At 43.3% G+C, this 25,774-nt stretch overlaps 1 protein-coding gene across 1 annotated transcript; it reads left to right on the forward strand.

The window, feature by feature from the left end:
* The first annotated feature begins 7,937 nt into the window (after nt 1-7,937).
* On the forward strand, nt 7,938-19,374 carry GUCA1B (guanylate cyclase activator 1B). The gene is made up of 4 exons (XM_034768628.1): nt 7,938-8,411; nt 12,011-12,160; nt 15,949-16,063; nt 18,005-19,374. The coding sequence occupies exons 1-4, from the start codon at nt 8,208-8,210 to the stop codon at nt 18,130-18,132; spliced, it is 597 nt and encodes a 198-aa protein (XP_034624519.1). The 5' UTR covers nt 7,938-8,207; the 3' UTR covers nt 18,133-19,374.
* The last annotated feature ends 6,400 nt before the right edge of the window (nt 19,375-25,774 follow it).

The following is a 25,774-nucleotide window of genomic DNA, read 5'->3' on the forward strand; positions in this document are numbered from 1 at the left end:
CCCCCGGGAGCCGCGCTGGGGAGGGGCGCGGCCACGCTCGGGATGGGGCGGGGGGTTAGGGAGCAATGAGAGCTAGTGAGGATGTGGGGGCAGTGGGGGGAGGGGTTGAGATGTTGGGGGCAGGGGGGGATTTGGGGAGGTGTTGGGGTGGGGGGGTTGTTAAGGGGCAGTGGGGGGCATTCAACGGGTCAGCTCCTATATCCGGTGTGTACCCCACTGGGTACACAGATCCACAGGGTGCTGGGGGGCAGTGCAGAGGGGCTGCACATCTAACACATGGGGTCTCTCGATCGACTGGATGCAGAGCGGCTGGATCTCTGGGGCTATATTCAAGTGTGTTTTATTCCAGGGATAAGAATCTGGGCCTTGGATTCTATTCCTGGCTCAGACTTGCTGGGACATTGGGCAAGTCACGCTCCCTCTGTGCTCATCAGTTTCCCTGCCTCTGAGATGGGGGAACTTACTTTTGTAAAGTGATAATAAAAACAGCCTACTTGTAGCCAATCTGCAGAGCCATACCTGCTCCGTTGGAAGTACGTGCTTGTCTGCCCAGGAAAATTATAGCGGTATAATTATTCTGCTATAGCTATGCCGATATAATGCCCTGTCTGGACACTCTGTTGTGGAATAAAAGTGGCTTTATTCCAGTATAATTACTTTGCTTTCAGTCAACTTTCCTGTGTAGACAAGCCCTAATTAAGCTGTCACTGTTCCTGTGAGCCCTGTGGGAACCAGCATTGCTACAAGGAGAGAGAGCTGGAGTATAGCCTGGCTCCTGCATCATCCACAAAATTGTTAGCTAAATTACAATTTCAGAGCCAAATTCTGCCTAAGCAACACCTGGGAAAACACAACAGGGTTTCACAGGCAACAAAGACCCTGAATACACTAGGCTTTTCCCCCTAAAATTCCACAGTGAGAAAAGGTGCTGGTGGCTGCTAGTGTTTTAACCATTGCCCTCAAGGCCTGATCTGGGCAAGGTTGGAGGACAGAGTGCTTAAAATGCTGGGAGACTGCACCAACTCAGCCTTTGCTGATGAAGCTGAACAACTGATAGCACCAGTGGGAGATTATAGAAAAATAGCCTGGAATAGATGCAGCCATTAAAGGCATAATAGAAAACAATGGGACTGCACAAGTGTAACCAACGGGAGAACTGGGTTGTGCAGAATCTTTATTACTAATGATGGTGAACAAGCAGACAAGTTTGACCCAGATCCTACAATGAGATTGCAGAGCTAGCAGTTAGGAGGGAAGCACATCCCCTCACTAATAAACAATACGTATATGATTATTTAATGTATTACAAGTGTGGCCAGAGGTCAGGCTTGGCGTCCCATTGGGGCAGGTACAAGATAGACATACATGAAGATATGGTCTCTATCCCGAACTGTGAATTATTAAGAAATAGAGAGAAAAAGCCCCAGTCCTGCCATTTATACAGTCTCTTTTCAAAGTAGACCTGCACTTCAAAATCCCTGTTAAAAAAAATAAACCCTTTAAAGGACAAAATATTATTATAGCAAATTAGGTGTAGGCAGTCATGTTCTTGGTATGTTTCAATATATTCTTCTGTTGCACTCTCTCTTGTAGAAATTTGAACCTTCGTTGTTGTTCTCAATTTGGCATAGACAGATCTGTCCTAACAGATCCCTAGCATCAACCACTGAGAAACTTCAAGATGAAGCATGATTAACAGAGGAAAGCACAGACAGATGACATTCTCAGAAATCCGTAAAACGACTCCCTCCCCGCTTCATAACAAAGCTCCACCGCTGCTCATAAACATACCTTTTGTTGTGACTCCACTACTGTGCATTACTTCTCCCCGGCACATTTTCTGGCTTCAGTCAGCAAATGATGTTTCTCAGCAATCCCTTACTTATTTTACCTTCTTTTTTCATAGTTGAGGAGCAGTGAGTCAAGGGTGAATCTTGGTTTCGAGAGAGCAAGTTGAACATTACAGTTCAGTTTCAATGAATCAGAAAAACAGCAGGAAATTCCCTTCTCCTTACTGCCCATGCAGCTACCCAACACCTAATGGTGTTCCTAATTTTGGAAAGCCTTAGACTTTGCCCAAGTTTTAACCTTGTGCCAAGGTTTTACGTTGATTTGAAGTTTCAGAACTTTTCAGCAAACATTGAAAACATAATTTGCATTTCTCTTGAGTCTTTTGTTGTGTGCTTTACAATTTTTTCATAGAGAAATCACAACCTTCACCGCTGAAATGCAACCACCTCTGGGGTGAAAAACGGCAGATGTTTAGCGGTACATAGTACCATTACCTCCTCAGTTGTATCAATCTGCATTACTGGATTTGGTCATTTGTTCACTGTGCAAAACTGTGTTTATTTAACAGACTGGTGCAATATTGAGGCCCCAGTTTTGAATGGGGCCTTTTGGGTACTACTGTAATAAATTATAAGTGATAATAATATCTGCTATACTGTCAAGTATCAGAGGGGTAGCCGTGTTAGTCTGAATCTGTAAAAAGCAACAGAGGGTCCTATGGCACCTTTAAGACTAACAGAAGTCTTAAAGGTGCCACAGGACCCTCTGTTGCTATCTGCTATACTGTCATTTTCCCTTACATATAAAAAGCATGTGGCAACCCAGATCCCCTGGTGATGGGCTCAGAAGAGATGAAAGTTTAGAGAGTTAGATCGATAGATAGATATTGGCATAGAGCTTCCCACTGCCAGCTGTTCTGATCCATTCTGTGCCTTTTGAACTTGTCTGGGCCCTTCCATTGCTGCTCCAGCCTGGCATGAAATATCTGCAGGCTCCTCCGAACCTCAGTGCAAAATCACAGGTAGCTGCTTGTGAACTGGCTTTGACTATTTCCTGATTTTATAACTAATTTCCCAACTAATGAGAATTTTACAAGACATAGGGTAGCGCAAAGACTTGCACAGGCAGCTGGAAAGAGAGCAAATGAGCCTACAGAAAAAAGAGAAACAGTTAGCCTGATTCTTAGTTTCTCCATTCCTGCACTTTGGGCAGCAGTGAGGCGGAGGGGGCACAGATATCTTTCAGCCACCTTTGCATTTCCTGTATTCTGGGGCCGTGATAGAGCCTGCCTGGCCCTTGGTGTAACTTAGAGATGTTTCAGGTCTTCTCCAACTTACAGTCTGCTTCCATGGCTCCCAGTGGGCCCAGTGAAGCAGAAAATAGCCATGACAGTATACTATGGCCACACACCCAGATCTGTACACTATGCCAGCACCTGGGAACAGAGCTGGTGTAGAACTCTTACCTTGGCTTATGCTCACCTTAAGGCCCTCTTAGACTGACAGAAAAGTTAAAGGGGATCTTATTGTAAATGAGAATGAGACCCAGTTTGTTTAAGAATCATGGAACAACAGAGCAAATGATTTATGCTTTGTCCATTCTTGCATACTTATAAGGATTGGCATGACTTTGCCTGGGGCAGAAGACACCTGGTGATACCCTCTCACCTCTTTGTGCCATTTTTATACTCAGCAAAGACAAACATGATTGCTAATGTAGATGCCAAACAACTCAATCTTCCCACCCCTCTGCAGTCATTTCCTGAATTTCCTCCAGGCTTCATCAAAGCTGGCATGTGGGAACACGCTCTGTCAATGGACTGAAGGATAAAAAGCAGTCTAGTTTGCCTAATTCTAACTTTTCATGCTCCTGGCTGGGAAACACAGCAGCTTCTGAGCTGTTGTCATTGGTGATAACTTGGGGATGGCTCATCTGGATCTCACCAGTTCTTTTGCAGCTTAGTCACCTAACAAACTGCTCACTATACCATTGCATATCTCCAGTCTATGTGTCATTTTATCCAGCATTGGTCATCCCCTGAGGGCCATCTATTCCTTATCACATGGAGCCCTGGTCATTCCCTGAGTATCAGCTATTTACTACAGTTCAGAGTTCTCCAGAGATCTCTTCTTTTGTTTTAAAAACTAATAACCTGTACTTACATTTACACCAATTTGCACAGCTGAAGTAGTGCAGGAAGAAATCCTCCAGACTGAAATAATTAAAAGCTATCCCATACAATAATATACTGGCAGAATGGAGATCATTTTTGCCTGTGCAAAATCTGCAGCGTAAGAAATCTGAACAGCTGGGAATTCGAGTAGTATACACACAAGTTTTCATACCAGCAGCTAGGGGTTTAAAACTACCTAGCTTTTTGGGAGGAGCAAAAATTAACAGGGAGGAGCTATTATGTTTGGTGGGAAAATATCACAAAATTACCACAAGGCAAAACCAAATTACACAATGAGGTAACATAATGTCCCAGGCATGTAGAACCTTGTTTTGTGCACATGGTAGTCACATTCCAAAATGCAGCCGTTTTTCAAACATAACAGAAGAAAATGATTAAATGCTCTACACCGCTGGCATTCAACCTTTCTATACCAAGATCCCAAGTTACAACAGCATTTATCTATCTACAGGCTGAATAATTTCTCAACCAATAATTTCTGCACCAAGCTCATAACTTCTGTTTGAGCTATAGCATACCTTTTAAAAAGATGTCTAGTTTGTTTTCATGTCTCCAAGTGATGGAGAACCCATCACATCCCTAAGTAAGTTGTTCCAATGGTTAATTACCCTGACTGTTAAAAATGTGTACCTTGTTTCTAGTCTGGGTTTGCCTAGGTTCAAGTTCCCGCCAATGGAATTTCTGATGTTGCATGTTTGTTTGCATTTTATATAAATATGATTTGAAAGAGGAGAGTAAAGGCAGAGTAAACATATAACATATATCATTAATCACATATCAACATGTATAATTTACCCCTCAGTTATTGGTATATAGTGCCAGATTTAGCAACTGGCTAAATATAGTTTCATCTTTTCAGTGAGAGTAATTAATGCAGGCTTATCCAATACCTGATGATGGTGTACCTGATGGCTTCCCCTACTTCCTTGCTATCATGCCTCTTCGACTGGCCTCTTGCTGTATTGAAATAATTCTGCAAAGACTTCCTAGTTTGGAATAATATTTGCAGGTCTGTCACATATAATTGATAAATCTTTTCTGGCTGTTGCCAAATCATCTGATTGAAAAACTGACTTGGAGCAGGCGTATCTCTTAAAAAAGTTTCAAGTTTTGGTTGCAGTTTAGGTAAAATTGAATGGTTCTGGTTTTCAAAAAATACTTTTTTTTACTGAAAACCAAAAATATTTATCAAAAACTGCTACTGAAATTTAAAAATATTTAAGTTTTTCATGAAAAACTGAAAAATCATCACAGGAAATTTGGAGGGAAAAAAACTGAAACATTTTTAAAAATTCACATGACAAATAATTGGCATTGTTGACAGTCTCTGATTAGGACAGCAACACAAAGTATGTCGATTCCTTTGTAAGGAAAGACTGCAGACCTTTCCTGTAAAAATTAGCTTTACTCAGGGAGTATTATTAGCCCCATTTTCCAGAAACTGTACTACATTAAAGCACACTAGGGACTTTTAGTTTGCTCTAGGAGAGTCTACACAGACAAATTAGCATGCCACAAGTTGGTGCCCTTTAGAAATCATACCCTCATAGTGTGCATTGTTACTCAATGTAGACAATCCCTCAGCTTCCAATTCTGTAAAATGGGGCTAATAATGTCTAACTTTATAGGTGCTGTGATCTTGCAAACGCTTATGCATGTGCCTACACTACTAATGGTACTAAAGTTAAGCACATGCATAAGTATTTACAGGATCACAGCTTAATTTCACTGGGCCAAATCCATCCCTGTGGAGGCAGGGTGGTGCCAATTGGATTTCTCTGTACCATCTTGGTACATTGCACTTCAATGAAATTCACTTGGCATTTCGCTAGGGGAAAGCAGCTTTAATCTCACTGGTGCCTCCACTGGACCCCATTTGTACCCACACTTGGCCTGCTCTGACCACACCCTCCCCCTTTGTGCAGACTCTGACGTGAATCAACATGGCGCTTGTAGAGCCTTGATTGGAAATGCTGTAGATATGCAAAGTATGGATGTGCTCCTGCAAGCCCTCACCTAGCAGGACCAGGAGCTATTCTTCTAAACAGCACCCTGATTTCTTTGTGGGAGCGTGTGCCTAGCTGAGCTTTTGAACCGTGTTCTTCCACGACATTATAAATTCCAACCTACTGCTAAAAAAAGTGACTTTAATCTTCATGCCCCTTGCTACTATAAGTGTGGAGTCTATTGTTTCCTATTAACGCTGCTCCAATCCTCTTAGCGGTAGAATCTTATCTGTGAGTCAGGCGGGCTCAGGCACATTTATAGCAATAGGTCATTTGTTTCCAGCTAACATGGTAAGACCCCTTGAACTCCAACACCTGGTGTGGCAATGGATAACGTTCTGGTATTGTCATAAAAACATGACAATAAAATCAAAAATAATATCAGGCACATAGAGAAATGAGGGCCCAAACTTTGGGAGTGATGTATTCGATTGTAAGATGTCTGGTGCAGGGGCTGTGTTATCCGTATACTGTGCCTAGCATAATACAGTCCTGATTTTTACTAGGGTTATAAAAATATAATATAAATAATATATAATAATTACCAGTAAGTTATTAGAAGCTGATGTTTCTCCTCTCTCTATAAGATGTGAAATATTTCATTCCAGCATGTAGTAAACACTTCCAAGCATTTCAATGAATGAGATACAGGATTTGAAAAAAATGATTTTAATATGATTTTTCTGTTTTAATTTTTTTAAAATAAATATATAGAAGGGCTGTTTTTTGAAAATCAAACATCTTATATACAAACCATTAAAAGGTTTTATATATATATATATATATAGTTATATATAATTTTCCTGTTTTTTTATCGGTTCTCATAGCAAAGGTCTGAAGCACACACGCCTAACTCTGGGAATAGTTCCCCTGATGTTAACAGGACTTCTCAGGTGTATAAAGTTAGCCATATGTGTAAGTGTTTGCAGGATCAGGGCCTATAATAAATAAGAGTTAGTCATTAATACAACCTAACTGACAAGATTTATGCATACAGAATATCAGAGAATGAAAAATTCATAATAGGAAAAGCCAATGGCCAAATTTTCAAGCCTGGGTTCCTAAAGGCAGGCAGCTAAATCTATATTTAAGGCAACTAGATGGGCCTGATTTTCAGAGGTGCTTGGAACCTTAAGCTCCATCTGAAGTCAATGGAAGTTCTGCAGCTCCGAGGTCCAGGTATTGATGCCTACCTTTCAGCACACCATTTGAAATTTTGAACTGCAGTCTCCTTGAGAGAAAACACAAAAATTCGTGTGTGCTAAGCGCTCACACAATGTTTGAAACTGCTCTATGCAATAAATGGGAGACAGATGGGGAACACAAAGTAACAGTGCGATGGTTATGGAAAGTGTAAATAGCAATGGTTGCGACAAAGGGTAAGAAGGAACAAGATGATCATATCCAAGTAATTTCAGTTTAATTTATGCTATATCGCCTATTGGGGTACTATGGGTGAGATTTCCAAAGGAGCCCAAGAAATGTGCAAAAATGGCACATTTTTCACCAAAATGGACCTGTTTTAGAGGGGTTTTTTTAAGTAAAAACACCCCTATTTCTAGTAGTTTAGCTTATCCTTGTGAATATTTCACACACTTGAAGGGAAGCCTAGAGTTTCCATCCCAAAAAATTCATACATGGGTCAGTGACTAGAAACTACTCATTTCTGATTGCTTTATTATTCAAATCATGCACAGAGTCAGGGAGAAGGGGATTATACATCACATATTAGAGGTAACCTCAGCTTTCAAATCCTTAGATTGACATAAGAAATCATTTTGATCCTGCCTGGAGTTTGCTCTTAAATGAGGCACAGCTCTGGAACATGTGAAGGTCTCTGTGACGCATAGTGGGACTCTCCTAATGATCTTAGTTATTTTTATCCAAGTCTGACATCACATGTACTAATTTAACTAAGGAAACCCACTCCCAGATCCTCTAGTGAGGGAATGAGATTGTAGAGGTGAGCAGAGACCACAGAATAGAAGGAAAGAGAAAGAAAGAAGAGAAGAAATATACAAAAGCAACACAAGGTGACAAAACAGAAATATACAGTACCCATGAAAGACAGGAAAGAGAAACAAAGACAGGAAATAACCCAAGAAGAAACTGAAGAAAGAAAAAGCAGCTGAAGGAGAAAAAGGAACAATATAAACTAAAGGACATTGACTACATTTTCCTTTCTTTTTTCTTTCTCTTCTGTTTTTGGGAGCAACATGGGACAGCATTTCACCAATGAGGAAGGGGAACAAACAGACATTGATGTTGCCGAGTTGCAGGAATGGTATAAGAAGTTTGTAGTGGAATGTCCCAGCGGGACTCTCTTCATGCATGAATTCAAACGCTTCTTTGGAGTCCAGGATAACCAGGAAGCAGCAGAGTATATTGAGACTATGTTCAAAGCTTTTGATAAGAATGGGGTAAGTGTCAAAAACCCACAGTAGTGGTCTGGTTAAGTAGATCAATCACCAGTCTTCTTTTCCTTCGGAAATTTGGGAATTGTCTTGGCTCATTGCGTACTGTTGTTTGTTTTTTATTAAGTTTGAGACAAAGTTAGTGACAGATCTATAAGGGTTGAGCCCTGGTAGTCCAAGAAGGAGCTCTAGTTCCTCCCATGATGCAAGGATTAACTAAATGAAAACATCCTCTATAGTTCTGGTAGCTGAATCTAAACCATAGGTAGCAATTAAGGCCAAAATTTTCTCACTCCGATGCCTAACTATGGATTTATATGCTTAACTTTAGGCTCTCCCCTGTTACGCAATTTTTCCCAAAGAGCCTCAGACAGTAGAACTGGCTAGGGAGATGAATGCCAAAAAGTTATCTTCCTCTCATGGTATAGAGGGAATTGTAGTGAATAAAGGTCTAGTGAGGTTCTGTATTGTGTGAAATGGAATGAGAGTCTTGTACTGACAGTGCCATGAATGCACAGACTGCAATCCTAGTTTTAGTGAAACATCTGCTGAGTGAAGCTGTTATGTGTAGGAAGTCATTTCACTTTGGGCCTACTCTAAAGTCCACCAAAGTCAATAGAAAGATTCCAATTGACTTAATTAGTCTTTGGATCAGGTCCTAAAAGCCCCGTGGTATATAGTTAATATAGAACTAAAGCGAAGCTGGTGGGCCAAAATAACAGGACAAAGTGCTCTTTTTTTCAGTCACTCCGGAGCACCCCCGGGAGCTCACTGTTCAAGTATTGATCCAGTGCTGAGATGACTATTAGTGAGCCAGATTCCCCCACTCTTACTCATCCTGATTAGTACTTCACTCTGCAAGCGGCCCCCCTGATTTCACTGGCTCATTTTACTCCCACGGTAACTCATGATGATGATTGATGATTAATTAAGCACCAGAAATGTGCAAGCCACAAAAGAAGACAATCTCTATCCTGAAGAGTTACCATTTATCTCATTTCGGTTAACATTAATTATTTGTACTATCATGACAATATTTGGTCCTTATTAGTTTCCAGTGCTCTGAAATGTCATCTCCACTGCTCTCATAGGAGCATTCTCTGATATAATGTAAATAATTTTCATAGCTGCTGTTTCCATGGGCAGTGCAAGATAAGCCCCTAAGTAGTGACGACCGACACATCTTTTTAACATCAGCTATGTTATAAACAAGAAAAGCATTTTGGATTGGGAAAAGTGCTCTGTAAGAACTAGGTAGCATTATCATGTGCGCAAATAATGATAAACAGGTGGAAGTTAAACAATATATTGATTTAAGCCATTCGAGAAGTAAGAAGTGGCTTAAATAATTATAACATTCTGGGTCTGATTCTCTGTTGTGTTTTCATTTACACCTTTGCAAAATGGGTGTGAAATGCTACCATTCCAGTTCAGGAACACTTTATGCCCACTGTGTACTAACTTTGTGTTGGTGAAAATGATGACAGAGGTCAAGGCAATGGAGAAATAGGCTCCTAATTCCAATCTGTTTTGCTAAATATCTTGTCAGTTAGATAGATAGATAGGTAGATAGATTTTGAAAGGAGTGTGAGGAGTTAAGCAGCCAGCTCCCACTGACATTAGAGGGAAGGTGAGTTCCCACAACTCTCCTAAGTTTCTTTGAAGACCCCAGCCATATTAGTTGTATGGTAGTGACCATTATTGCAAGTCATTGTAGGACAAAGAGGTGACGGACATCAGCCTTCCATTAGATATAGAGGGTCCCTATCCTGCTTCCATTGAAATCAGTAGGGTCACGTCCAGAGAAAGGATAGCAGGGGAGGCCATGAAAGAGACTGACAAATCACATTTGGCTCTGAAATTAGGTTGCTGAGAAGAAACTTCTACAAAACCTTAAGCCCAAGTACTGCAATTGCAGCCATGCTGGTGGGCACCTGTGTAACCCCATTGACTTTCAGGGCCTTGCTATTTACACAAGCTAAAAGGGGTGTTTTTCAATACAGTTTAATCTCATTAAGATTGTTTCTTAAAGGTGTTAAACTGTGTCTAAATGGGCATTGGAACTGACTAAGTGTCTGTGCGGTTGCCTCTGCATTACTCTAATTTGAAATTATACAAATTCAGCAAAGATTGCATTTCCAAACAAACACAGGCCCCTGTCTTGCAAATGACAGCACGTGGGTGCCCCATTTATGTGACTGGAGCTCGAACCAGGGGCAACCGGGGACCTGCACACTAACAGTTGCAGTATCAGGTCATAGAAGTCAGTTTTGCAGTGGGTGCACATACTGTACATACTTCCCATTAGCACGAGCAGGAGAGAAGCACAGGCATGAATGGAATGAAAAAGGGGATATTTTTAACAACAATGTAATGATCATAATACTCACAAAATGTTATGAGGGTGAATGTAAGGAAATCTTTCTGACATCATAGCCTGCAAAGTATAGATCTTTTGGTCTTCCCATAAAGCACAGACTCACCAAAACTGTTACGGAATAGCCATAATAAACCGGATGAACATGCTGAGCATTGGCAAGTGATTCCCACTGCCTCAAGAAGTGCACATTTTGGTAGGCTGTCTGAGTATTCTCCTGTGCCTCTTCCAATGTCCTGATCACTGGCCATGAGCTGATGCGCCTGTAAATCTGGTATTACATAGCAGGGCCTCTCTGAGGGCAACCTGCCCTGAGGGGAGACAGTCCTCGGACTTAGTTGTAGGGAATCTGGGGCCAGATCCTCAGCTGGTGTAAACTGGCTTAAGTCTATTGAAGTCAATGTAGCTGCAGCAATTTGCACCCGTTAAAGATCTAGACCCAGGTCTGTAGCTTTAGGTATTCGTGAAAAGTCACTACGTTCTCCCTTTGAACCTCAGATCTCCATGCAGCAGCACATCAAGTTATGGACACCAGCTCACAAGTACCTTTGTAGACTGGATCATGGTTTATCTTTATATTGTTAAAAATCTTCTGTTGTTTGGAAATTCAGATTACTCTGGGCTGATATCAGTTTCAATCCAGCAGGGTCACCGAAGGTGAAATTCATCCCTGTGCAAAGGACTATATGGTACTAAGTCCCAGTTAAATCTCTCAAAGCAGAGCTTAAGTGGGGCTTATGCAGGACTTATGCAAAACATAGACTTTGGCTGGCCCTCTGCACAGGGGTGAATTTCATCCACTGTGAGCAATTCTAGAGCACACTAAAATAAATGCACATTTTAAACAGCATTTTTTGTTCCTTATTAAAATAAATAGACCACAGCTTAAAACATTCTGAATATACAAGACTTGACCTGATTTTTTCCTTGTCTTTTCCCTTCTCACCTAGTTAAACATAGCAGTTGGGGAAGGCTCTGTTTTTTTTGTCTAAGACAGTGAACATCTGAAACCTTCCGATCAGATTCAACAACGGATCCCACTTTGCACAAGCAATCAATCAATTGGCTTGAAAGTGCACAGGATTCCTTAAAAAATGTAAGGAAGCAAATAAATAAATAACCACATAATCAAGAGAATCACCTCAGCATATTTTTCATCCTTGTTTACACAATTGTATTGATCGGGTATGACTAAGTGTCCCTGTGGTTGCCTCTCTTGTGTCTACAGGATAACACCATTGATTTTCTGGAGTATGTGGCTGCTCTGAATCTTGTCCTACGAGGAAAATTGGAACACAAGCTGAGATGGACATTCAAAGTGTATGACAAGGATGGGAACGGCTGCATAGACAAACCTGAGCTCTTAGAAATAGTTGATGTAAGTAGGACTTCACCGTTACTAACATCTAGAGGAGCCAACTGAGACCAGGGGCCCATTATGCTAGGCACTATATATACATACAGTATAGTAAAGGCAGTCTCTTCCTCAAAGAGCTAACAACCTGAGTAGACAAGACAGACAAAGGATGTAAGTAAGAGTTATTATCCCCATGTTACAGATGGGGAAGGGAAGCACAGAGAAATTAAGTGATTTGCTCAAAGAAAGGGAGCCTGTGGCAAAGCCGGGAGGGAACCATCTTCTCTGCCCCAGTTCAATGCCTTAAGCCCAAGATTTAAATCTATCTACTCACTTGGGGTAAAATCACCCTAACAGGGAGGCTCTTTATGCCCCATACTATTCATGAGCCAAGGGATTAATGTCATTAAGCAAGACACCCTTCCCTGCTCAACATAATGACCTGTACTGTTCTCAAATGAGTTAGCAATTGCAGAAATAATTCGGGATAGTGATGAAGCCCTAAGTGAGAATGGCCAGCCTTAGTGACAGGAACTACCACATCCTTTGTGCAATGGCCTGGTGGGAACCACTGGGGCAGGCCAGGGAATAAGTTCCATGATCTGCAGATATATGGATCAGCTGCCAACAGACCGTGCATAAGAGGCCAAGGAAGGCAGGAGGCAGGCCCAGTTGCCAGGGAGGACCTCTCCCTGTAACCACCAGTGAATTCCTCATACAACAATACATACGCTGGCTGGTGTGGAAGGGGTGAATTTCACCCCCATATTATTTATGAGTCTGGATCAAGGTTTCCTGCTTGAATAGTGAGCAGTAAGGGGAGAGACACAAGTTAGTGGTAATACTGGGCAGAATCATCCTTGCTGATCCGCACTGTGAATTTCTGTTATTTATTCTGCAATTGCTGTTCATACGTGCACAGCTGTTGACGGAGAGCTTGTGGCCTAGAGGTTTAGGGCGAAGGGATTGAGCGCCAGGACTCATGGGTTCTAGTTCTTGTGTGACCTTGGACAAAACTCTCGATCTCTCTGTGCTGCAGTTACCTGATCTGGGTATCATTATATGTATCTACTTCACAGGGATATTTGTGAGACCTAATTAGTGATTATAAATCCCTTTGAGATTCTCTGAAAGGACAGTGTGTCAAAGAAAGGGAAACTTTCTGCAAAAAAAAAAAATCCCTTTGTTTTGTTGAAAAGTCAAAATTTGGAAAAATTTGACCAGCTCCAATTTACTGATGTCATTGTCACGTGTGAAATGAGTATGGAATAAATAATGATCAGGGTGAGGGAGAAGGGTGAATTTTATTCTCTGGTTCTAATTGGAGAGGATGAATTGCTGGGATTAGGCTCATAACTAGAGTCAGGTGAATGCTGCAAAAAGAGCATTAATAATATCCATTAGAATCCCCATCAGTGTTCGATTTGATGAGGTCCCTTTGATGAACATTTGCTTGAATGAGCTTTGTACACATAAGTGGTTGGAAAAAAGGCTGTTTTTTCGTACGTGAGCCAGGTTGCTTGTGCATGAAACAAGGATATTCACTATGCCTTATTCAGTCTTCTCCTGTTTAAAAGTTTTCAGTTACCCAATCAGGGATCAGAAACATACGATGTGACATAAGTGATCAGTCAGACATCATGAATAAAAAACCAGCAAGTTGTCACAGTCCCCAGTTCATGGATACCTTGTAGTCAGGGCCGGCTCCTGGCACCAGCCCACCAAGCTTGTGCTTGGGGCGGCACCTGGAGGGGGGCGGCGCGGTGCGGCGCTCCGGCCGCCGGGGAGAACGGGGCCACGGCCGGGCTCGCCGCCCTCCCCCCGGCGCTCTGGCTGCCGGGGAAAGCAGCCCCGGCCGGGCACTCCGCCCTCCTCCCAGGGCTCCGGCTGCCCTCCCCCCCCCGGCGCCCTCCCCCCGGCCACCGGGGAGAGTGGAGCCCCAGCCGGGGCTCACCGCCCTCCCCCCGGCGCTCTGGCCGCCGGGGAGAGTGGAGCCCGGGCCGGGCACTCCGCCCTCCTCCCAGGGCTCCGGCCGCCCTCCCCCCCGGCACCCTCCCCCCTGCCGCTGGGGAGAGCGGAGCCCTGACCGGGGCTCGCTGCCTTTCCCCCGGCGCTCTGGCCACCAGGGAGAGCGGAGAGCGGAGCCCTGGCCAGTCACTCCGCCCTCCCCCCGGGGCCCCAGGGTGGTGGGGCGGGGAGGCGGCCGGAGGCTTTTTTGCCTGGGGCGGCAAAAAAGCCAGCGCTGGCCCTGCTTGTAGGCTGAAAATATATCAGCTGAAATCTTAGAAAAATCTTTATGAATAATGAATATGTTCAGAGAAATCAGAAAGGACTAGCTCTTCTTGGCACAGGTTCTCTTTGACAAGGCAGGATCAGCTTTCCTTTGAAAGAATTCAGGTTGCATATCTGTCTCTCTGTCTCTCTCTTCATTGTGGTACCTGAGCACTTAACCTTTTCCCAATTCTTAGAGTCCTGCAAATCTGTGGAAATCTGCTTTATATCCACAGATATCCACATCCGCAAATGCGGATATCCGTAGGCCATGTTTGCGGATTGTGGACCGGATGCCGATACAAATTTTGTATCTGCGCAATTCTCTCCTAACCAACAAGGGAAATACTTAGTAGTCACAGAGGGGATTATAATTAGCCAGTATCTTCTTCACTAAAACCAATTGACCCCTCTTTTTGGATAGGTCATGGGCAGCAGATGTGGTAAGGATCCTTTGACCGGCACCATCAGGGAGGACAGCCCTAATGAAGTTTAGCCATGGTTTTAAGGTCAACGGGGAATCAGGCATGGCTGTGTCATGCCTTCACCAATCTCCAGGCTGGCAAGGTGCCAGCCAAACACTTCAGCCTCATGAACACAATTGGTGCTGAAGAGGCATTTGTCCCAAGGGAAGCTGGGATGGAGGGGTGAATAGAAAAGACCTGTCTGATTCTAGTGACAGAAAACAGAATAGACCACTCTGTGCTTTCAACTACACCACTCCAAATCTTGAGTAATACCACTGACTCCAATTTGGACCAGATATTTTAACATACTAGTGTATCTGCTCTTAGCCTGAAATTGTATTAGGAACCTGTCTGGTACATCTATTTGGGATCTGCTTGGATGAAATGTGCTACATAAATGCACGGTCATTATTATTACTGGGTTTTTGCATTTTAGACATGTTTACAGACTAAAATGCTTCTAGGGGTTTGCATGCAAGGATCTGTTCCTGCTCCCATTGAATTCAGTGGCAAAAACTTCCATGAGAGCAGAATTGGACCCAGAAGAGGAAACAATCCTGAGGATTTAGATTAATTAATTAACTAATCAATAATAACATTTATTCTTACTTTCACTTAATTATTATTATTATTTCCATTCCCTCTCTTTTTCTTTCTATTAGCAGAGAATTTTTTTCTGCAGCTGGAGAGCGACAGCAGGGCCAGAAGCCAAAGTTGGCCCCTATATCAGCAACTATCTACACCCCCAAATATATTAGTAATAATACTAATAATGAGATGTGAACGAGCAGTCTAAGCACAGATCTGGGAGGCATGGATAGATGCACTAGGGTTCTTTCCCCAGATATGCCACTGACATGCTATGAATTTTCCCATCTGTAAAATGGGGACAATAATACTTGCTTACCTAGCTTGCAGGGGAGCATTGAGGTTTGATTAATGTTTGTGAAAGACACAGACAGACAGCAGATTCAAAGTGCTAAATGTCATCATTAATATCATGATGACATTTAGCACTTTGCCGTTTGGTGCTTGCCAGCCCTGTTTACTCACAAGCTTCGTTTCTTCCAGTCTATTTACAGGCTGAAGAAAGTGTGTCGGTCGGAAATGGAAGAGAGGACTCCACTGCTCTCTCCCGAGGAAGTCGTGGACAGGATATTTCAGTTAGTGGATGAGAATGGGGACGGTAAGAAATTTACAGCTCAGATTGGATTCATGCCTTGTAAACAAACACCTCTGCTGGCTAGACCAATTTAATCAGCTTTATTGTTGATCATCTAGAAGGAAGATCATCTTATTCATATTAGACATGGTGGACCAAGCTCTGATCTCAGTTACATTGGGGTAAATCTTGAAGTAAGTCCTTTAAGGTCAATATCGAGGGGAGGGAGAACATTTCCTGTTATCATAACATAAGAAAACAGGAGTTCAACATGGGAAAGATCTTCTAATCTAGCTAAATAACTATACCACACCCATCTACATCTCTGAGATTATCCTATCTTCTAGAATGGACCTTGAAAGGTCATTGAGTCCAGCCCCCTGCCTTCACTAGCAAGACCAAGTACTGATTTTGCCCCAGATCCCTAAATGGCCCCCTCAAGGATTGAACTCACAACCTTGGGTTTAGCAGGCCAATGCTCAAACCACTGAGCGATCCCTCCCCCAGATCACGTGATACCCTGCAAAGGCAGAATACAAGGCTCAATCCTGAAACCCTGGAGTAGTCCTTTATAGTGCCATTGAAGTCAATGGGGCCACTCACATCAGTAACGGTTTGCAGGATCAGATTCAGAGTTCACCTGAGAAAGGATGTATCAGATATCAAACTATAGCAACATTTGATCTTAGTCAAAAGCCCACTCAATGAAGGATAGGCCTGAATATTTTTCTGTCTCTTAGGCCTTGTCGACATAGGGAAATTGACCAGAATAGCTATTTTCGAATATTAGCTATTCTGGAATAACCCCATGTGGACACTGTTCCAAAATAAAAGTGACTTTATTGGAGAGTAATTACTCTGCTTTGGAATAATTCCTCCAGATAAAATCACCTTTATTTGGTAATAGAGAGGCCACACAGAGGAGTTATTCCAGACTAGCAAAATTATACCAGAATAGTGATAGTTGAACAGTTATTCTGAACAGTCGATTTCTCCCACGTTGACAAGGCCTTAGGAAAGGGATCTGATGACAAACTTTGCGTAACTGTGTTGTGGGATGGATTGAAACCTGAAATACCTATACATTTGGGGATTTTACAGCACCCTGGAAGACAGGTCACATATTGATGAGCAGAGGACTGGTACTGAATTGTGGCCCTCATTGTTACATTTGCATTTAATGTAGAGAATATCATTTTTACTGCCTTTTCTCCTCTTCTCTCTGACTTCGAGTATGTCTACACTACAGGGACTACACCAACATAGCTATGGCACCATAGGTATGCCGGCATAACCTCATAGGGTGCATCTACACTGCACCCTTCTTTTGGCAGCATGTAGGGTACATACATACGTAGTCCCCCTAGCATAGGTAAAGATAGCAGTGTAGTTGTTGGTGAGGCATAGCTTAGGTAAGTAAAGACATGCCTGTAGGTTGTGGGTATGTATTCAAGTCCATACCCTACTCTCTATTTGCCCAAGCAATGCCTCTCCAGCTACAATGCTACTTTTAGCAGTGTAGTGTCCTGCTGCCTCCTCATGGCTGCAGCCTTTCCCCGCCACAGGGAAAGACTCCAGTAGAGGGTCAGCCTTTCCCCTGCTGCCTACCCTTTGCCAGAGCCTTTAACTGATATGTGTAGCTACACACCCCAGTGTGGAGATGATGTGCTTTTCGCTGTGGCATGTAGTTGCATGTCCCTTAAATGCCACTACCAGTGGTGTTTAGTGTAGACATAGCCAGAGTGTAGACACAGCCTATGCTGACTTAAGGCATTTTCTGTCAGTGAAGGAACACCATCTCCCTGCGTGAGGTGTAGCTAGACTAGCAGAAGCATTCTTCCATCTTCCTAGCTGTGTCTACACTGGGGGTTAGGTCAACACAGCTATGTCAACCTAAATGTTAAGTGTAAACCAGGTCTTTCTGTCACACTCTATCAATCTCTATCTTCCCCATTTCTTCTACAGGGCAATTGTCCCTTGATGAGTTCATTGATGGTGCACGAAAAGACAAGTGGGTGATGAAGATGTTACAAATGGACGTAAACCCTGGAGGGTGGATCGTGGAACAGAGAAGGAAAAGTGCTTTGTTTTAATTGACTTCACTGTGATCATGATATGAATGAAAATGTGTGATGCCGGGTGCACCGGTGGCTATTTCATTTTGAGGGTGAAATCACCAGATGGCAATCGCCTGTCACTCTTAATACAATCTCAGCATCCAAATGAAAACTTCAGATGGCTTGAGAAACCATCTTTCCATATGTCACACCTGTTTGCTGAATATAGCTTGGAGACCATTGCTGGCAAGCCACTGTAGGGAATAGGCCTCTTTGTGTACAACCCTGCTTGTCAGGTTCCTGGTTGCACCCAAAGGAACTAAGGTCTGATAGTGTCCTGCCACAGCTGGTATTCTGAGCAGTGTTTGTTATTGAGACTGCCCCAGAGGATTGGGAAAGCAGTGTTCCTGATGCAGTGGAATTGCTTTCATTGTAGATCAGTGTGTCTGTCAATATCATCAATGCCTGCAGAGAGATGAAAATATTGGAAAACAACTCCAAAAATAAGTGCTTTGATAACAGACTATGAGCACTCAAGAAGTCTGTTATGATGCCTAATGCGTGTGTGAATGAAGGGTGGATGTATTTCATAGACTACAATAAGCTCTTTGGGACAGGGACTGTCTTTTTGTTCTGTGTCTGTACAGCACCTACCACCAGGAGGTCCTAGTCTGTGGCTGGAGTGCCTAGGCTCTCCGGTAATACAAACTACTACTCATTGTAATAAGTGCATTGCTGCTAAACTAAAATCATTAGACATCAATGTATCAGCATCACAAATGCAAATTACATTCCAGCCCATGAGACAATGTTATGTTCTGAATTTCTGTACTGGTAGCCAAAACTGTATGTATACAGAGCACAGGAAAATATACCCTAGAGAACAATAGTATACTGGCTGGGCAGATGGAGTCCAGGCCTTTTCCGTCTCTCGTTTCTATCTGCCAAATCCTACTCCCTGCATCGAGCCAGAGGGTCTTGGTTGTGGTAGGTTCTGTGTGAAAATAAAATCTCCAGATCATGGAGTAGCAGTGGAAAGTGCAGTACTCCTTTACTGCAGGCTTTAGATGCTGGGCTGACATAATTAGAGGTCCACTTCTTTTTGAGCCTCTGTTTTCTTATCGAGTCACTGCAGTCAGGCAGATTTTTCCACATTGTGGATCTATTCTGAACTCATTCACCTTGCAGACCTTTCGCTGCCATTGAGCAGGGCCGGCTCCAGGCACCAGCTGAGTAAGCTGGTGCTTGGGGCGGCAGATTGTTTGAGGCGGCATTCTGCCCAATCCTAGGGCGGCACGGCCGCTTTTTGTTTGTTTGTTCCGCTCCGGCCGCCCTGTAGGGGGCAGCAGCTCGGAGAACCAGAGCGTCCTGCAGGGCAGTCCTCTTCCTTCCCTCCCCGCCGACTGGAGCGGAGCCCTTGGGGCAGGCGGCAGTGCAGTGGGAGGGGCCGCGTGGCAGCGCCCCTGCTGTAGCCCTGGCCGCCCCCTTCTCTCTCTCTCTCTCCCGCCCGCTTCCTCGCCCCCCCCCCTCCCCCAAGCCGGTCCCCCTGCACCCGCGCTCCGGCCGTGCCGCAGATTTTTTTTTTTTTTTGCTTTGCCATTCTGGCCGCCACGTTTTTTTTGTTTTTTTTTGCTTGGGGCGGCCAAAAAAGCCAGAGCCGGCCCTGCATTGAAAGGTGGTTTGGGTCTGGAATGAGTGGCTATGGGAGGGCAGAATTTTGCTCATTCATTTTCACATGAACAAGAGCACCAGCATTTGTTTGTAATGAGTGCTGGTAGAATGGAACCAAAACGATCAATGACTATCCTAAGGGATAAGCGTGGTGTGAGTTTACTCCAGAGTTACTAAGCCAGTTGTACACCACAAATAGTGAATGGCTGATAAAGAAAATAATTTTTAGGCCTCCTCTAGCCTGAGATTTGTTATACTTACAAATAACAACCATCTCTGAAGAGTGCAGGTTGGATAATGGACAAGAAAAGAGGGACAAATGTATCAAATAGTTTATTTGCAATCAAAAAATTAAACCAGAAAAAAATATGACTGAATATACTAGACCTGTATTTTTTCCCTTTGAAGCAGTAGGTCTAATCATATCTATGGGAGATTTGCAATCACTTTTCATTTTTCTGTGGCCTTTTACTGTAATGTCCTTGCTTCTCATTAGTTCACTGTTTTGTTCTTTTATGGCTTTATTGGTTTTTTAAATGTAGGGAAATAGGGGGAAAACAGACTGAGATTCATATTGTGCTGAAGCTCATGTTTAAAACATGAATCCATACATGTTCAACTTTATAAGAGTGTGTTCCAGTTATTTCCATAAAACAGAAAAGAGGTGGTGTTTTTCATTTCTAAGTAAAAGCTATACTTAGGGTTATACAGTGGCTGCTCTGAAAACATCATTCTAGTTTCAGAGTTATTACCAATTCCAGAGATATTCCCTACACTTAAAATGAAGAATACCACTGCAGCCTGTGGATTAGTTGTAAACATTCTCTAAATCCCGGACCACATTCTCAGATAGCATAAGATAGTGTAGCTCTATTGACTTCAGTTCTGCGATGCTGAGTTATGCCAGCTGGGGATCGTCCCCATAAAGCAGGGATAGGCCTGGTCCCCACTAACGCCCCACTTCGGACTAAGGTACGCAAATTCAGCTACGTTAATAACATAGCTGAATTTGAAGTACCTTAGTCCGAACTTACTGCGGGTCCAGACACGGCAGGGAGGCTCCCCCGTCGATGCCGCGTACTCCTCTCGCCGAGCTGGAGTACCGGCGTCGACGGCGAGCACTTCCGGGATCGATCCCAGAACATCGATTGCCTGCCGCCGGACCCTCCGGTAAGTGTAGACGTACCCTTTGAGATGATCAGCCAAATTCAGAAGAGACACGGAGAATGGCCTAAATTATATGTCCTTAGACTTCTTCCACTTATATAGCTCTATTCATACCCAGTCTACTGATAGATGTTCCATGGAGCCTGATTCTCCACTGCCTTGCGCCTTGTGTAGTCATTTACTCAAGACCAGATTTTGAACTCTCACAGGTTTCATGCACATGCTTGACTTAATGGGTGTTAGTCCTGCTTTACCCTGGTGTAAGGGCCTGATCCAAAGCTCATTTAAATCAATCCAGAATTTACACCTTCATAGTATGAAATTCCAGGTTCTAAACCAGCCTAACACAACTTGACAAATTTCAATACATGTGGCTGATATTTTAGTTTCTCATTCCATAGTAGAAGCTTCCGTCTACCAGTCAGCCAATCAGATTGTGGAGAAAGAAAGATGGTTGAAATCCCCCATCCTCATTCAAATAACTTGTATGCTGGTGGGCTTTTACAGTGAGAGCTTGTCTAGAATCATTGTTAGAGTTTTGTAACATTTGAATTGAATAAATAATATTTATTTATTAAAATCGTGTGTTTTCTTTCTATGTCCTCCCTTTTCTCATTTCCCTTCAGATTGACGTGGTGGCCTATGAGGTATAAGGCAGAGCAATGGGGTGAAATTAGCAAGATGAGTCTCAGAAGCAAACTTCTGTCTAAGAGAAATCTTTGAGGGTATGGAATAATGAACTTGGGAAGGGGTGGGGCTTACATTCAGGGCCGGCTCTACCTTTTTTGCCGCCCCAAGCGGGGAAGCAAAGAAAAAAGAAAAAAAGCTGCCGCCGAACTGCCGCCGAAGAAGAAAAAAAGAAAAAGTTGCCACTGAAGTGCCGCCGAAAAAGTGAGGGGGAAAAAAAGTCAGAGTGCCGCCGAAGAAGTGGGGGGGGAAGTCGGAGTGCCGCCCCTTTAGATTTGCCGCCCCAGGCACCTGCTTCCTTAGCTGGTGCCTAGAGCTGGCCCTGCTTACATTGCTTGGGTCTTCTATTACTAAATAGGATTAGGCAGAAAAAATATTCAGTAGGGGTTGACCCTGCAATTACACGGAGATGGGCTAGTGACTTAACAGGTCTCTTCCACTGTAGCTAATAGGATGGCCATGATATAAGTATTTCTCTTCCAGAGTGGATTTGATATAGCAGCCCTCACAAAATCATGCACCCTGAGAGAGGCAGATGTGATGGCCACCGTCTTGGGCATTGAACCAGCAAACTTAGCTGGAGCTCTATAGCTGTACCTCTGTGGAGCAGATACAGAGAAGGACCACCTAACACATGATCACCAGTGGGCTACACAAGGACCTGTGACACAGAATTATTGAAGATGACAGTGGCAGTTTCTCCAACAGCAGCAACATATATAAAGAGCCAGATTTCTTGCTGAGATCAGGCCAGACAGCAGGGGATTAACTCCCAGGTGAAACCAGGAAGCAAACCCAGTTCAGCCAGAAGGCAGTCCTCAGATGACTCTCCCTGCTGCCCATAGCACTTGGTCTTATTTAGTTGGTCATTGTTTGTCAAAGGTAAAGGCTACGTATTTTTAGGTAGCTGACCACTGTCCTTTGTGAAGGGACTAACCCAAAAGCAGCAAACTCATATGGCAGAAGCAAAGGCCCACCGTTAAATCATTGACTTAATCAGATGAATGAGCTCAAGATTGTGGCTGTATTGGTTATGAAGGTATACACCACAGTCAGATTCAAATAAGTATATTTTACTGACTGAATAAGTGGAACATGTGCATTCACTAGGAGCAGTAGGATCCCACTCAAATGAAGGCACAAGGTAACAGATCCAAAATCAAGGTCAAATATAGAATATCAGGGTTGGAAGAGACCTCAGGAGGTCACCTACTCCAACCCCCTGCTCAAAGCAGGACCAATCCTGAGACACATTTTTGCCCCAGATCCCTAAATGGCCCCCTTAAGGATTGAACTCGCAACCATAAGTTTAGCAGACCAATGCTCAAACCACTGAGCTATCCCTCCCCTGTTATGCTCAAGGAAGCAGGTGCCACTCCACAGAGCTCAGTGGAATTACACTGATTCATTCTAGGGTTGTATTTGGCCACTAGTGTTTACAAATCTTACTGGTGGTTTTTTTTTTTTTTTAAATTAATGTCCTTTAAACTAACTTTGCTACCACAACAGTGAAATGATTTTTAATGGGGTGATGGAAACAGCTGGGTGGCAGGCACTGTTGCATGCGTGACCAAATGTTGGTTTCTGCAATTTACAGCCAATGGGTTGATAGGTGGGCTATTTTAATTAGATGGCTCCTCTTATCAAATTACAAAACACGGCGTGCTGTGTATTATTCCTTCAGTAACTTCTGGTGCAAGGCCTTTGCTAAGAATGACAGCTGAGGACAAGGGGAAGAAGTGCTGGTTAGATTTTTAAAAAGTCCCTAAATGTAAATTCTGGATAAAAAGAAATAATGGAGCCAATTTTCCACTCTGTTACACTGGTATAAATCTGGCATAATGTAGTGAGAAATCAGCCCCAATCTCTCTCTCCCTCTCTCTCTGTGTCATCAATGGCATTGTCATTTTCTGTCAAAAATATTATACTGGAACTGTAGTCCCCCTGCTAAGTCTATAAGCACTAAATGCTTTGATCTCCTCTCAAACTCAGTTTGACCCCTGTGTTGGCTCTTGCTGTCAGCTACTGTGTTAATCCATTTTCCAGACTTACTGCCTAGCTGAAATTGGATTTGCCTGATCTGATTTCTCATTGGCCTAAACTGGGAAATTGGAGGATGGGTATTGAGGCTTGCTAAAGACAAATACCATCTGATTCTCTGAGCTGATCAGCGTTTGCTCCCATTCTTGATGTTCACCAAAGTTAGCCAGACCTGAAGGTGAAAGAATGAGGTTAGAAAGCTGAAGTCTTTGCTGCTGCGGAGATAGGCTGTGTGGGAGATGCGACAGAGAATAGTATCCAGGAAGAGTTATCTTGCTCTGAACAGGGCCGGCTCCAGGGTTTTTGCCGCCCCAAGCAGCGCAAAAAAAAAAAAAAAAGCCGCGATCCCAATCTGCGGCGGCAATTCGGCGGGAGGTCCTTCGCTCCGAGCGGGAGTGAGGGACCGTCCGCCGAATTGCCGCCGAATAGTTGGACGTGCCGCCCCTCTCCGGAGTGGCCGCCCCAAGCCCCTGCTTGGCAAGCTGGTGCCTGGAGCCGGCCCTGGCTCTGAAGTACTCTGCACAGATAGATTTTCCAGGAACATTACTGAGCATTGTTCAGGAATTGTCTCTGCTTTGAAAGAGAGATGGGCCCCAACACAACCCCTGATTCCGGATCAGATCCAGATCTTAAGGGGGCTTGGTTCTGCACAGTGCAGAGGTTCAGGTCCTCAATTAGTGTAAACTCAATGAAAATCACTGAAGCTATGACAGTTTACCCCACATTGAGGATTTGCCTCCAGTTGCAGATTGCTGTGCGTATTAGCAAGATGAGGGAACCCAGTTCTGCATTAATGAATGCACTGCCGGATGGGCACAATATGATCCCTGCCTGGAAGCAAGCATGAGACTTGAGCAGAAAGCAAGCTGTTACTAGGGCTAGGACTGCATGTAAATCCATGTCTATTCTGACACGCCCATTCTCTGTCCACAGGCCCACAGTCTTGAGAGGTAGGAAGTGAGCCCAGTAGGGGCCAGAGATTCAGTCCTGCTCTGAGGGGAGGACTATGTCAAGGTCTTAACCTCACTTACACCCACGTGTATCCTCCACTCACAAATATCTTGTTGCAACACTGGTGGGTAGCCTGCTGTGCACCATGGAAAATCCCTGTGCTTCCAACTCTGTAATTTTTTTTTGTAAGTCCCAGGATATTTGATCTTTTTCTTAAAACCCTGTAATAATGTGAGAACCTCAGCTTTCATTTAAAAAAATGTAAGTTTCTAGCCCTCATAACTGTGGAGAAAATCTGGAAAATATGAAGCAGGTTCTCCTGAAAGGCTCAGAATCCAGCAGGGAAATAAAAAGCCCTCAAAATATATATATATATATTTAAATTAATAATATTTAAGCCAATTTCATGACATTTTAGGCCCTGACTCATGATGTTGGAACGTGTGGAGTTGGCAATACTGCAATCAAGCGCCTACACATAGCGAAGTGGTAATAGAGAGAGAGAACTATTCAATCTGTTTTATGTCAGTTTCTGTCTTCTGTATCACCATAAAGTAACCGGGTGTAAAAGGAGGCATGTTTGCAGCTTGAGTGCATTGAACCTTTATTTATCTATTCTGGATTCCTTTTGCAATTGTTCTTCACTCTTCTGCAGCACTAAACAATGGAAGCAGTGGTACAAATGAAGCAAGGACTCCTTGCTTAATCTCCTTCCTGCTCTCCTGGGTGGGGTCTCTCAGTACTTTCAGCATGGTTATAATTGACTCAAGTCCCCTTGCTAGAATTATGAAAGTGATGTAAATTAGACAGGGGGGTGGTGGAAGGAAACAGATTCTGATCTCCAGTGTTACCCAGATTCACTTTCAATGAGAGAGAGATTATTTTCTTGATTTCAAAGGATGCAAAATGTATTTGTTGTCATTTTTTAAAGGGCTGAGAGAAAATGGGAGAAGGGGGTGAGGATTCAGCCAAGAAAGAGTTATTCCCAGTTTCCTGGAGGAAGAGCCAAAACAACTAATGAATCTATTCCTATATGACAGATGTGCTCCATAAATGTAAAATAACATTATTACTTCAAGGATTAAAAGTTGCTTTGTTTGCAATCAGGGCGCTTTTGCAATGTGGTTCTATCTCCTAGATAGCTCAAGTGGTGATACATAAT

This window comes from Trachemys scripta, chromosome 4, assembly GCF_013100865.1.
Source record: "Trachemys scripta elegans isolate TJP31775 chromosome 4, CAS_Tse_1.0, whole genome shotgun sequence".
In the NCBI taxonomy this organism is placed as follows: Eukaryota; Metazoa; Chordata; order Testudines; family Emydidae; genus Trachemys; species Trachemys scripta.